The sequence below is a fragment of the Camelus bactrianus genome, chromosome 3 (assembly GCF_048773025.1).
Source record: "Camelus bactrianus isolate YW-2024 breed Bactrian camel chromosome 3, ASM4877302v1, whole genome shotgun sequence".
Lineage (NCBI taxonomy): Eukaryota > Metazoa > Chordata > Mammalia > Artiodactyla > Camelidae > Camelus > Camelus bactrianus.
In genome coordinates, this window is record NC_133541.1 from 29192964 (window position 1) to 29206285 (window position 13322).

A 13322-nucleotide genomic window follows, 5' to 3' on the forward strand; every position below is an offset into this window, starting at 1 on the left:
CCAGGAATTTGTCTTTTCAATAATCTTAGTTCTCGGAAGCTGATTCTTATGGACAAGCACTTTAAGAAATACAGTAATTGTAGAAATAAAGGGGGGGGGGGCTAATCCAAATTGCAAGTAAACTCAAATCTTATTGTTGGTGTCCGATGTAAGATATTTATCTATTTAAAAATTTAAATTCTAGATAGGTCTAGACATAGTTTGGTAGTCTCACTCAGATGAGGCAAGACTGAAAAAAAAAAATGGATTTGGGTTCTTGTCATTTTTCCTGTTGTTCTCCCATCAGCTATGCCCTACCTCCCCTAAAATGCAGATGAACCTCCTCTCCTCCAGTAACGTCAATCTTTCAAGATCAGATAAAGTTGCTTCCATTCACTGTTGAGAAAGAAAGACCCGGCCCCCATCCTCCACCACACGTGCACACGTGCACTCCAGGGTTTCAGTCTAAGGTGGTTTTACACACAGTAACTCACCTAGCATGAAACCCACAGCAGACACACCTAAACTTATCCTGCTTTTTCAGGAAAGAGCAGTAGCTACCACCATTTTGGCGTTTAATACCAACAGGCTATTTCAGACTAACTTTGAGGCCCCTCACAAAGAAATACACATTGATTTGGGAGGCAGAAGTGTTGTAATCAGTATCTGGTGACCCGTTTGGTGGCTTCAGAAGGTCTTCAGATTTTCAAGCTTCTACAGAAAACCACGTAATTACTAGGAGGCTTTGCAATCACTTCAGTATGAAGGTCAAAAATCTAGAAAACCGTTATGTGTTATATTGAGTCTTACTTCCATACAGAAGTGAAATATCAAAAACACAGGATGGAAATCTATATTCCTTAAAGTATACGTCTATTTTTTACATGTATTAGAATTCTATTCATAAATGCCCAGTCTAGTCATTATTGAATTAAGGTATAGATTTCTATATCTTTTACTTCTCCATTACAGAGACTTGACTTTTTCCCAATTCTAAAATTAAAATTTCACCCTCACCCTCTGTGCCACCCTTTCTCACCAAACCAAAGCTTAGTGGGATCTTCTACTTACAGAAGCTAGGCGAAAGGATTTCCGAATGGATCCCGATATACATCAGAAGATGCAGGTTGAGGGGAAGCCACCTATGGAGATAAAAACCATCTAGTCAATAACTGTAATTACAACAATAAGAAAACATCTATAATTAAGACTTCTCAAATTCCTTTAAAAATCCCTTAGGTCACAGACAAATCAGATATTGTATAGGTCTATGATGGTTTGTGTGTGCCTGCTTATGATTACATCAAAACCACAATTCAGAATTATCTTGGTCTTTCCAAAATGCCGAATATTATTTTTATGAGCTAAATCATAATGAGTGGGAAATTAGGAACTTAAATTTTTGAAAGATTTTTAAAGATAGTATTTTGGCTCAATTTCTTGCAAAGTGCTTTCACGAGCTAAGTTAAGTGAGATATAAAGGACTTTTTCTATACAGTATTTGTTTCTCAAGTTCAAGAGAGTAATTCCTGCGAAAAAATATATCCCCAGTTTGAGTTGATGTTTATACTGTGATGGTTCTCAATGGTAAATCTTATTCAAATGTCCTTAACTGGGGGGGGGGGGGTTAGATTAGGAGTTTGTGATTAACAGATACACATCACTATATATAAAGTAGATAAACAACAAGGACCTACTGCATAGCCCAGGGAATTATATTCGATTTCTTGTAATGAGCTGTAATGGAAAAGAATCTGAAAATATATATATGTATGTCTATGTAAAACTGAATCGCTTTGCTGTACAATGAAACTAACATTGTAAATCGACTACACTTTAATAAAAATTAAGAATAAAACTAAAAAAAGAAAAGATAATAGAATTAAAAAAAGAAAAACAAAAATAATTGTCCTTTCCCGTCCAAAATACAAGCAAGGTTAACTTAGGAGGTAGTAACACTGTGTGGCACATACTTTGAAGCAACAGTTTCTAGTAATTGATACTTACAGAGGCCTGTGATGAACGGAAAGAATCTTTAGAGAAAGGGTTCTCAAATGCATTGTCAGCAGATTTGGTAACTGGCAGGGCACCTTGTCTGGGAGCTGGCTTTGGCAGTTCTAGAAGGCGAGAAAAGAGTTAGCAGACAAGCTCTCCTCAAACACATGCACAAATCCTCCAGGCTTATCTTAGAAATTAAATTCCATACTTTTGAAATTGACATCAATGCAACAAAAATCAACACCAAATACGAAGACTCCCAATGATTATTACAGGCAGATCTACCCCTTCTCGGAAGGGGAAGCCAAGTATATTCACTTCAAGTGAAGAGATTCAGAATTCCCTCACTTAAATGCACCTACATGGCAAACCTTCATTAAGCCTTGAGGCCAACACCAAAATAGAGGCTCCCAAGAGTTTAAACCACTCTGCAGACTAACGAGCTAACACAGTGTATCTAGCATGCAAATTCTGGCTGCAGTTTGAAGCAAACTTTAACTTTCCTGGTTAGACAGGTAGTGCCGTCCACATATACCTACTCATGAAAAAATGAGCCCTTATCATCACACAAACAGCCCTCTAGGTGCCACAACCCATTGAATTTCAATGGCTCTTGGCAGCCTTTTTAAGACTTGTCACAAGAGGGCAGCATTGGGCCAGCCCTTCCTTGGGAAGAGCTAAGGTAAACAGTTAACTCCATAGGTAAATGGTTAAGTAGCCTCCACAACCCCTGATAAGCAAAAAACACCAGAGTAAGGCTATTGGTGGGTTACAAAAGGGTTCCTCTGAGGGACTCTGTGGGCCCACATGACAGTGAAATACCTGTCGGGACGGCTGACAGAGAAGTAGGTGGCTCACCATTGATCTTCCTCAACAGTTGATTGGCGTCAAAGTCGTCATGGTCTGCATTCTCCTGAGGGATGCCAACTTTGTTGTTGAAGTAACTGGAGAAGGCACTTGATGCTCCAGAGGAATTCTGCTCTCCCTTCCTTGCCGGGACAACAGGTGGCTGCCGCAGTTGGAAGTCCTTAAACATTTCTTTCACTTCCTTGACTTCTTTGTCCCCTAGTGGGTCCAAGGCAATGAAGGCATCGCTGGAGATGTCCTTGGGAGGGCCAGTTCTGGGAGGGGGTTGAGGAGGAGGGACCAGGAGAGAGGAGAGCCCAGAAGGGGACTGGGCTGACGCAGCAGGAGCTGGAAAAACATTGCTCTGAAAAGGATTCCCCAGAGGACTGGCTGACGACCAAGTATTGGGTGCCACGGATGCTGATGGGCCCCAAACAACAGGGGCTGGAGGGGAAGTTGAGGCTGCAAAGGATGAAGGTTGGTTCCAACCTGGAACAGCTGGGCTATTGGTAAAGATGAGCGGCTGGCTGAATCCTGAAGGCTGACCAGCAATCAGAGCGCCTGGGACCACTGATGTGGACTGACTGAAGACTAGAGAGGCTGAGTTCCATGGTCCTGCCTGAGCGGGTGTAACTGACACACCACCTGAAGGGAGGAAGCGGCAGAGAAGACTTCTCAGAAGACCAGCTCAAAGGGGACTCGAGTTTCAGAAAGCACAGTCCTCTGGAGAGCATTTATAGAGAGCATTTACATGCCAAACCTTCATTAAGCCTCGAGGCCGACACAGATTTTATTAGAGTAAATCACTAAAGATTAATTAGCTAATACAGTATAGCTAATGCTGGTTGCATTTTGAAGTCCTTTTTTTTTTTTTACCATATCTTTTTAACTTTCCTCATTAGATGAGTCATACAGTCTGTAAGTACCTAGTCATAAAAAAAAATGAGCCCCTATCATATGTACACTGATATATTTGAAACAGCCTGTCAAGAGCATGTCAAGATCATGAACCGAGATGTTGAGTAAATACATTTACGTATATAAACCATGCTGATTACAACATAGTTAATTAAGATCATCCACTGGGTGCTCTTGAGTCACTGGTTTAACCTCTCCATTTGGCAACTGGCTCCTGTCCGGATCTTATGGAAACCAGTTATCAGGCATCTGCTTTAGGCTTCAGCGTACTTACATCCCGGAGAAACAGTTTCAAAGTTTCTTTGTTTTTAAATGCGGCCAAGGTTTACACAGCTATATAAAAGGATGATACAATTTGGTCGATGCCAAGACAGTTTTAGACGTTTTTATACAGACATGGAGGAAAGGCTGGTTATCCTGGGAGAGTTGTTTCAAGTAAGTGCTTCCTGCCATGTGCCACTCACTAAACTTTGCCAGAAGTTAGAACAGAGTATAGAAGAGAGGGAGGGAGGGAGGGAGGGAGAGAAGAGAATGTTAAGCAAAACCCAAACCAAACCAAACCAAAAACCCCCTTGCAATGTACCTAACTGTCCATGTCCAGGCGTGTGATCTTTGTGGGGGAATGGCCCTCGCACCTGCATCCTGGCCAAGGCGATTCATAATTAGTTATGTCACTAATATCCAGGTCTCTCCGTGTTTCCCCACTCTTCTTTTTTTAATTGAAGTATAGTCAGTTTACAATGTTGTGTCAATTTCTGGTGTACAGCATCATAGTTCAGTCATACATATACATACATATATTCATTTTCATTTTTGTTTTTTGGTGGTAGGTTTTGTTTTTATTGAAGTATAGTCAGTTACAAGTGTCAGTTAGTTTCTGGTGCACAGCATAATGTCCCAGTCGTGCATATATATACACATATACTCATTTTCATATTCTTTTTCATTATAAGTTACTACAAGATACTGAATATAGTTCCCTGTGCTATTTCCCCCTCTTCTTGAGACGCTCATCCCCTACATATTGTTCTAATACATAGGACATTTTCTCTTCTGCATCCTCCCCAGGGTATTAATGGCTCAGTTAAACTGTCACCACTAACAGAAAACCTGAATTCAATCTCAGACCTACTCATGAACGAAGTTTTGCTCTCAAAACCTACTTGCTTTGAGCTTTTAGAGCAGAGCATTCTTTAGTTACGAAAGCTTTCTAACCAAAGCAGCAAAAGGTCTTCAAACTTGGGTTAGGAATGTTTTTGTTTCCAGAGTGAGAAAGATTTTCCAAATGGGATTCAGGGGCTGATGGAGCAAGGCAGTCTATCTGAAATTTTCTCAGGATTGGAGCCTGGTGTTACTTGACTCCGCTGTCATCAGGAACACTAGTCATCTTGTCACGAACACATAAGGCGTGCTCACAGAGAGTGGTGGGCTTCCGAAAGGGTCAGCTTACTAAATTCACCTGCTTGTTTTTGAGGGGAGGAAGCTGGGTACAAAAATAGTAATTATTAAAATTGGGAAGATTGCAGTCTGTGATGGTAGAGACTAAAACTCAGGCATACCACCTCTGATCCAGCACCCTGTCCTCCTGTTCTGTCTCCTGGGCATCAAGGAACAGAACTATACTTTTTTATTGGAATATTGACTCGAATATCTATTTTACATATACAGAAATTGGGCTTCACTTACACTAAAGAATATGCATATAGGCAGACCTCAGGGAGTTTGGTTCCAGACCATTGTGATAAAGGAAATATGGCAAAAAAGTGAGTAACATAAATTTTTTGGTTTCCCAGTGCATATAAATGTTATGTTTATACTATATAGTATAACATAATATATAGTAGCCCATTAAGTATATAATAGCATTAGGTCTAAAAAAAATGAACATATAACTTAATTAAAAAATACTTTATTGTTAAAAAATGCTAACCATCATCAGAGCCTGCAGTGAGTCATAATCTTTTTTGCAATAGTAACACTAAAGATCACCAATCACAGATCACCATAATAAATATAATAATAATTAAAAAGTTTGGAATATTGCAAGAAACACCAAAATGCGACACAGGGACATGAAGTGAGAAAATGCTATTGGAAAAATGGCACTGGTGGGCTTGCTTGATACAGGGCTGCCCCAAACCTTTAATTTGTTAAAAAACAAAACAATTCAATACCTGTGAAGCACAGTGAAGTGACATGCAATAAAACAAGATCTGCCTGTGTTCCTTTCACAACTGATCAAGGGAAACGTTCTCTTAGATTCTATGAGACAGGCTGCTAGAGGTGGGTTGAGTTTGAACAAAATTATTGCTAGCATTTTAAAACAAGTCATTTAAATTTTATTAACTGAAGCCAGTCACTCATAATTTACACCACTTGGATGTGCAAACTGGGTAGAATTTTATCATCTTTAATGGCAGATGACTTGACTTTCCTTAGGAAAATGTGTGGCTTTCGTCATAACAGCAGAGGTGGTATTAGTGGGAATACTGGCAAAAGAGACAAATATATTTGCCAAGAATGAAAGGCTTTCCCAGTGTCTACTTAGGCCAGGCTGCATTCCCATCATGCATTGTGTTTCCAGGATGCTTAAGGCTCTGCTGGAGAAAGTAGAGGCAGAAGGTAAAGAAAAAGAAAGTGTGCTGGGATTTCAAAATTGTAGAACAGATAAACAAGATTAAACTGTACAGCACAGGGAAATATATACAAGATCTTGCGGTAGCTCACAGAGAAAGGAATGTGACAATGAATATGTATATGTTCATGTATAATTGAAAAATTGTGCTCTACACTGGAATTTGACACAACATTGTAAAATGACTATAAATCAATAAAAAATGTTAAAAAAAAAAAAAAGAAAAAGAAAGTGTGGGTGTAAGAAGTTCATCCTTATCACCTTCTGATGCTAGATTAAAACACAGGGCAGGGAGTCAAAGCTCAGCTTTCTACAGGACCCCTTCCCCACCCCCAGTTCTCCAGGGGAGACAGTGTCCCAGCTGGGTCCAGCAGAAGCCAGACCTACAACCTTCCAGGGTTCGGCTGAGGATCCCTGCTGGTGGACAGGGCTATACTGTAGGGCTCAGTTTGAGTCCCATGTCCAAACTTGGAAGAATCATCAGTATTCTGCACTTGTATACCCCAAGGCCTCAACAGGGGCATCTAGCCAAAAAGCTTCACTTCGTCTGAATAAATTAACAGTTATAGGGTCCAGCTGTATTTTCAGGCTGACTTGTTAAATGTTGGCTGTAAAAATTCTTCAGGGCATTGATATTAGGCTACAAAGCTCTGTGATGTGATCTGGTCAGAGGCGTTGCTTGCTAGCTCTCTCTCCTTCTGCAGGAAAATCACCAACCAGCTCCAGCTGGGGATACAGGCAAAAGTGGTAGGGGAAAGAGACATCAGGTGCTTAGAGAGAGTTTTTTGAGAGTATGAACACAAGCAGAGACCTGAAACAAGTTGCCTTCTCATACCTGCAGGGATTTTAGCCACTAAGCAGTTTGCCACCATACTCCAGATAGGACTGGACAGATTTAATGTGATAAAACCAAAATATTTTCCTTTATATATAAAAAAAAAACCAGCAGAAGAACAAAAAAACAAGCAAACAAAAAAAGAGTCCTGATGATCGACTCAGCAGGAGGCAGAGAAAACCAATATCCCTGGACAAATTTTATAAAATCGGGAAGAGAATCCATCTCTCTCCATCCAGAGCCCCCCTCAACCCCCACCCAAGACAGAGTCTATTTGGAGCCTGTAGAGGTGCCAAGAAGTAGAAGAACAAAGAGAGTCCCCAGCAGGAAAGCAAAGACTATTATCGGGGTTTCTGAAGACTGTCCCACAAAAGCAGAAAAATGCGGGAGGCTGTGGACAGACAGTAGTGGGGCCAGCTCTCAGCTCTTCCTGCCACAGGGTGGCTCGGTGGCTTACATAAGCTCAGGACACATTGATGAATGACAGCACCTGCACATCTCATGTCTCTGGTAAAATTTCATCTTTTCCCTTATTTCTGGGTTCTTTTCTGCTTCAGATGTCTACAACTTATCTTCTCACTCTACTAAGACATTCAACTAGCCAAAATGTCAGCAAGGAGCAGCTAAGGCTTCAGTATTCAGAGGCCAATCAGGATATATGCCCGTCCCACACCCACCGTATGCCCAGGAACAGAACTGGGCTCAGAGCCTGGGACTTTCATTCAATGACTTACACTTGCTTCAGACTTAACTTATAGCCCTTTTGGGGTGTCTAGCAGTTTAACAGGGGATAGGGCTTCAATTTAGTAATGGCAAACTGCATGGAGGACATGCATAGTGCTACTTTTTTCAAACAGAGACAATGGACAAGTCTCTCTTGTCTTAACCTTGTTTCTCCAGCGAAGCTGGTCTGAGCTTCTGAATCCCTTACAGTTGTCTTCCGTGAAACCCTTACCAGCTGGTTCGGGTAAGTGCAATATTAAACGCAGATTTCTTCTCACATGCCAACTTAAGGAGCCAAACTTCAGTTACGAGTAGAGAGTACCACAGGGAAGTAAAAGTGGGAGAAGGCTCCTGAGGCTGCTCAAATCTTATGCCCCAGGAACCTCTATGAATGTGAAGTGCTTCCTCCTATGACTTGTCATCTTATGAGTGAAAGCAACGCCGCCAAACCCAACTCCATCTCTAGGCACCTACCTAGACCTGCAAGGGGCCCCGCTGGGGCAGAAGCACTTGCTTTGAAGAGATCCAGAGGGTTGGTCTGTAGGGTTGCAGGTTGTCCTGTAGACATCTGGCCTGGAGGTTCTGAGACAGGAGGAGCAAAGATGTCGGATGCAAGTAAGTCTTTTGCTGGAGACTGACAGGGCAGAGAGGGGACACAGAGGAGTTAGTAACAGTGAAATTCAGCTCTGTTCTCTATCCTACTGTGCACCTCCAACTTGAAAACACAAAAAGAAAAACTTCTCCTTGTTACTGATAAATAACTACAAAAACCCAAAAAGACCAAAAAAAAAAAAAAAGACACATATTCCTGGCAATAGACAGAATATTGGGTCTTGGTGACTGATGCAATGGTGGATTCTCAAAGTGAAATCTGTTTTGCTCATTTACACATTTGTTTCTGTCTGGTCTCAACAGCTAAAAGCTTGAAGCTGGGAAAGGACAACTGTAAGTAAGGAGCCTAAATATTTTGATCATTCTCCTGGACTTAAATCATTCTGCATAAAGATGATACAGTAGACAAATCATTAGGCCAGTCTGCCTATTCCAGTGAGATTTTTTTAAAATGAAACTTATATAAACCACATTTTAAACTGCTTTTGAATGAAGTGGTAATAGTAAACATAAACGTTTCTGTCAAGACAAGGGATCATTTGGTTAGCATTTAATAGAGGAGACAAACTCGAGGATTTTACACCACCACCTGGGACATTAATGCAAAACAAGGGGTGTGTGGGGATGTGTGTTAGTATGGGGAAGGTACGAAGTGAATCACAAGGACCCTTGCCCGCCCCTCCCAGAACATGACAATCAGACTTACCAGAGGTACAGACGCAGAGCAGCATTAAAAATGGAAAAACTTGTGTTTAGTTAACAGTAAGTGACAAGACATGCAAACGGAAAGCAGGGTGTGACAAACACTGCTGAGTGAGAAGCTTAACAAGGATGATGATTAGAAGAAAGTACTCCTGGAGAGCGATGCGCCTTATCCCACCTTCTATGTCACAGCCACACAGGAAACTACAAGAGCAGCAGGAAAGAGAGCTTGCATCACACCACCCTTTGGTACCGAACATGCATTCTGCCAATGGATATGTGGAGCAGACAATTCACCTTAGCAGTCCTTCTGCCTCTTCCTGGTTTGGTGCTTTGTGGAGGTGGGATAATGGCTATGGAGTCATGTGGTGAGGACTGGACAGAGCTTTCCAAGTCCTGCTTTACGCCATTCGGCACGGGCAGTCCTTTGGGAGGGCTTCCCACAAAAGGGTTCGGGGAGGATTTGATATGGAAGCCGTTCTGTTCTCTTTCAGATACCCCATTGTGAGTTCTCACTGCTGGCTGTGTCTGCATACTTGATAAGGGCCACGGGCCTGCCTGAGCTTCCTGTTTGCCAGTCCGGTTAGAGATCTGGTCAAATTGCTGACCAAAGTAATCAACATCCCCATTCAGAGGCCCGTTACTCAGAGAGGTAGACGAGCTACTCAAATTCTCTTTCTTCTGATCTGGAGATTTGAGAGAATCAGACGAAGAAGGTGTCGATTGGTCTGGTTGTGCAAAAGGATCGTCACGGAAAGGATCAGGATTAGGGGTGGGAAAGAAGTTGAGATTGGCAGAAAAGGCATTTTCAGGCAAGAAAGATGCCTGAGGCTTTGGTCGAGGAAGAGAGCAGGAGGTGATCCCATTTGTTAAGAACAGATTTTCTCTTAAAGAATTCTGATTGGTGTCGATTTCAGAGTTTAGATCCACTAACAGGATATCTTTGCTTTCCTATCACATTTGGAAAGAAAAAAAAAAAAGAGAGTGTTAGTCCATATTGTGACTTCAAATAAGAAAGCTACATAAGATGACCAGGATTATCAACAGTTCCATTAGATTTTGGTCTTACTGGGTGACCATTACCTTCTCCAACCACATCCTTGAGTGCACTTACTAGTTGTAGAATAGGTCCTCCCTGCCCCACTAGGCCCTTTGAGTTAAGCCTCAGCTTTATTGGCCCGTCATTAAGTGAAATCTTACTGTTGTTTGCTTTATTCATGTCTCATCTCACACTTTCAGACTGGCTGAGTTCATAATCGTCATTGTTTCAGTTCATGCCCTGAGTCTTAAAGGGGATTGATTGTGAGTCACTCTAAGTGACTAACTAACTGAGCTTGAAAATAAAAAATGACCTCAGAGGCCCATTTCCTACTGATGTACAGTCCCTTCTGTTGTACCCCTAGAGTCACATAACATCACCTCTCTGAATGAGCAAATTCACTCGCTAATATATTCATATTTCATAGTTCTGGATGTAATAAAGTTTAAGGACAAATGTATTTCCCTATAATTGGTCTTTCTTCAAGGGAGGGCAAAAAAGATTTTTCCCTCATACCAGAGCCTGTCGGATACACCTCTTTAAATACTTAACGATCCTTTGGAAGGTGTTGCCAAGTTGAACCTCTCATCCTCATCGACCCAATCTCTTCTCTGGACATACCCTTCTGTCTATGCCTTTCTCAAAATACTGATATAATCTAACAGATCACATTAACCTCTCATATTTGTACTTTTTTTCAGAACATGGTTTGGAGTCGCCTGTGTTGTGACAGTAATCTCATCTACTTAGTGGATAAATTCAACAAGTCTTTAATTCATCTTTAATTTATGTATAATCTCATCTTTAATTTATGTGTAAGGTGGAGATGTCCATTTGAGACATAATTTGAAAGACATACAAAATGCATAACTCTACAAATTCTATTCCTTCTCTATCATGTTTTAGACATGTTAATTATTTGGATTCTCAATTGTTAGATAAGACATCCTTCTCAGCATAAAAGCAGCAAACTTGATAAATCTGACATGTCTTCATTCAGGCCAATGACGCAGCTAATTAGGACTCACCCTGCGAGGTAGCTGTCATACTGACAGACCTTCCTTCTGATTGAATTTGATCAATTAAATCCTTGGCTATGCTAGCCACAGAAGAATATAAACAATAAAAACCACCCAGCTGAAATGAAAGTTAGTTTTCTAGCATTACCCTGGGAAGATTATGAAATATTTTGGTCACTGGGGCAATGATCATGACAGTGATCAAGGGAATATGAAATTCTCAACCTAGTAAATAAAAAGGAAGACTGAACAGGCCCCCTTGGCTTTAAGAATAAATTTTTTAAAAGTTCAGATCCTAAATCAGACCTAATTGGTATTCTATCTTTTGGCTTCCTTTACTGTTAGGTATAAAGACCCAGTTTTAAAAAGCCAGCTTTTCTCTTTATAACCAGAAGAACTTATCAGAGAGAGTTTGTGAAAAAAAAAAAAAAAAAAAAACTTAAAAAAAATCAAAGAATTTGATTGGAAATTTTCTTAATGTAGGGAACTTTAACAATCAAAAAAATCAAAAGGTAGGACAAAATGTATTACAAAAGCTTGTGATTGCAGTATTTATTCATTTATTATGAGCCACCTCTGGGTTAGAACAGTTGAGTGTTCACAGCTGGTGAGTTCTCCTTCAAATACTTCAGAAGAACTTCTTAGGACACCAAACAGGAGCCACAATGTTAGACTTCTGAATAGTCACCCTATAAGTAAAATGTATAAGGCTCTCCTCAGACTGAGTTTGTTGGAACCCAAGATTAAGAGTCTAGTTCATAGCCCACAACTGAAAGATGGAAGACTCGTCATCCACCCCCTCAGTCAGCGAGCGCTTCATTAACTCTTTGTTGGACTGTAAACACTGCATCCACTTGGCCACCACGTGAGCATCTGAGAGGCAAGAACTAGCAACATGAACGTGAAATACAGTCCCTGCTCTTAAGGGGTTCCAGAAAGAGGGGCAAGAGGGCAACCACGGAAGTGTCTGCACAGGCAAGGTTTTAAATTCTGAGTTCCATAGAGTAGCTCTTCTCCAGGGAGCTCATCCTCCCTAACCATTCCAGCCTGCCAAATCCTGGACCTCCCTACACAAAGCCTTCGGTGGCTTCTTGCTACTCCCTATATTAAAATAATCTTCATTAGCCAGACTTTCAAAATGACCCACAATGGGACCTCACTTACTTTTAGCCTAGCTACTCTCTTTTTCTTGCATACTTCAAAGACCCAGTGCAAGTTCAGATCCTTTACAAAACCTTTTCCCATTGATCCTTCTATTCCAGCTTCACCTGTGCCCACCATGGCATCTTATGTGTACATAACACTGTGCTTTGTGCCCCAATCCCATTCCTGTCCCAGATTTGATGGGAGACCTGCACCTTAAATTCTTTTCATAAAAAGCATGCTTTCAAATGGTCAAGTTTTTAAAGTTAGAGACCAAGTCTTTTTGTTCCTTTTTCTTTTCCTTTCTTTTTTTTTCCTTTTTGGAGATAGATACAGTATGGAAGAATATTCCAGTGGTTTTTTGATGAAAATTATGCTCTCAGGGATGCCACTTAGTTTGCAACATGAGCTGTATTTGAAATGCGTAAGACTGTTTTGTATAAATGTTGGGGAAGGGGCAGACAGGTCAGGGAAGCACTAATGAAGTCTAGGTAATTTGGATTTCTGCTTCTCTTCATCTCTGCCAGAGCAACTGTTGTGAGATTTCAAAAGTTTTAAACATGCTGGTTTTATCAAGTAGAGATAAATCTGTTTTGTGACCTATGAATATGGAGCCAGTATGTAAGAAGACACTGGCGAAGTCTAACCAGCACATAATTAGCATTATTAGCATTCTCTTCCTTAGCAGATACTTTGATGGTATTTATCATTTTAACTTATTGTTAGTTTAACTAAAGCTTGCATTTTATTTCTATAAACCAAAAATTCTTAGAATGCACCAAGTCTAATATAAATGAGACTCAAGATTATTAATGTTTTTCATTTCCTTTTTCAGAACTTTCTAGACATCTACAGAAGCAGATTAAACAGTCA

The 13322-nt window shown here is 40.7% G+C and overlaps 1 protein-coding gene across 7 annotated transcripts in view; it reads right to left on the reverse strand.

Annotated features, from left to right (window-relative positions):
- Positions 1–13322, reverse strand: part of DAB2 (DAB adaptor protein 2) — a 162680-nt gene that overhangs the window by 2398 nt on the left and 146960 nt on the right. For 5 of the 7 annotated variants that reach the window (XM_010957234.3, XM_010957217.3, XM_010957249.3 and 2 more), the window contains 5 exons: positions 9546–10199; positions 8409–8568; positions 2836–3468; positions 1987–2096; positions 1051–1121 (listed from right to left, as the gene is read on the reverse strand). In XM_010957234.3, the coding sequence (XP_010955536.1) occupies positions 1056–1121; positions 1987–2096; positions 2836–3468; positions 8409–8568; positions 9546–10199 (1623 nt within the window). In that variant the 3' untranslated portion in view covers positions 1051–1055. The remainder of the gene's footprint in view (positions 1–1050; positions 1122–1986; positions 2097–2835; positions 3469–8408; positions 8569–9545; positions 10200–13322) is intronic. The other 2 variants (XM_045518288.2, XM_045518285.2) reach the window with 1 other exon arrangement.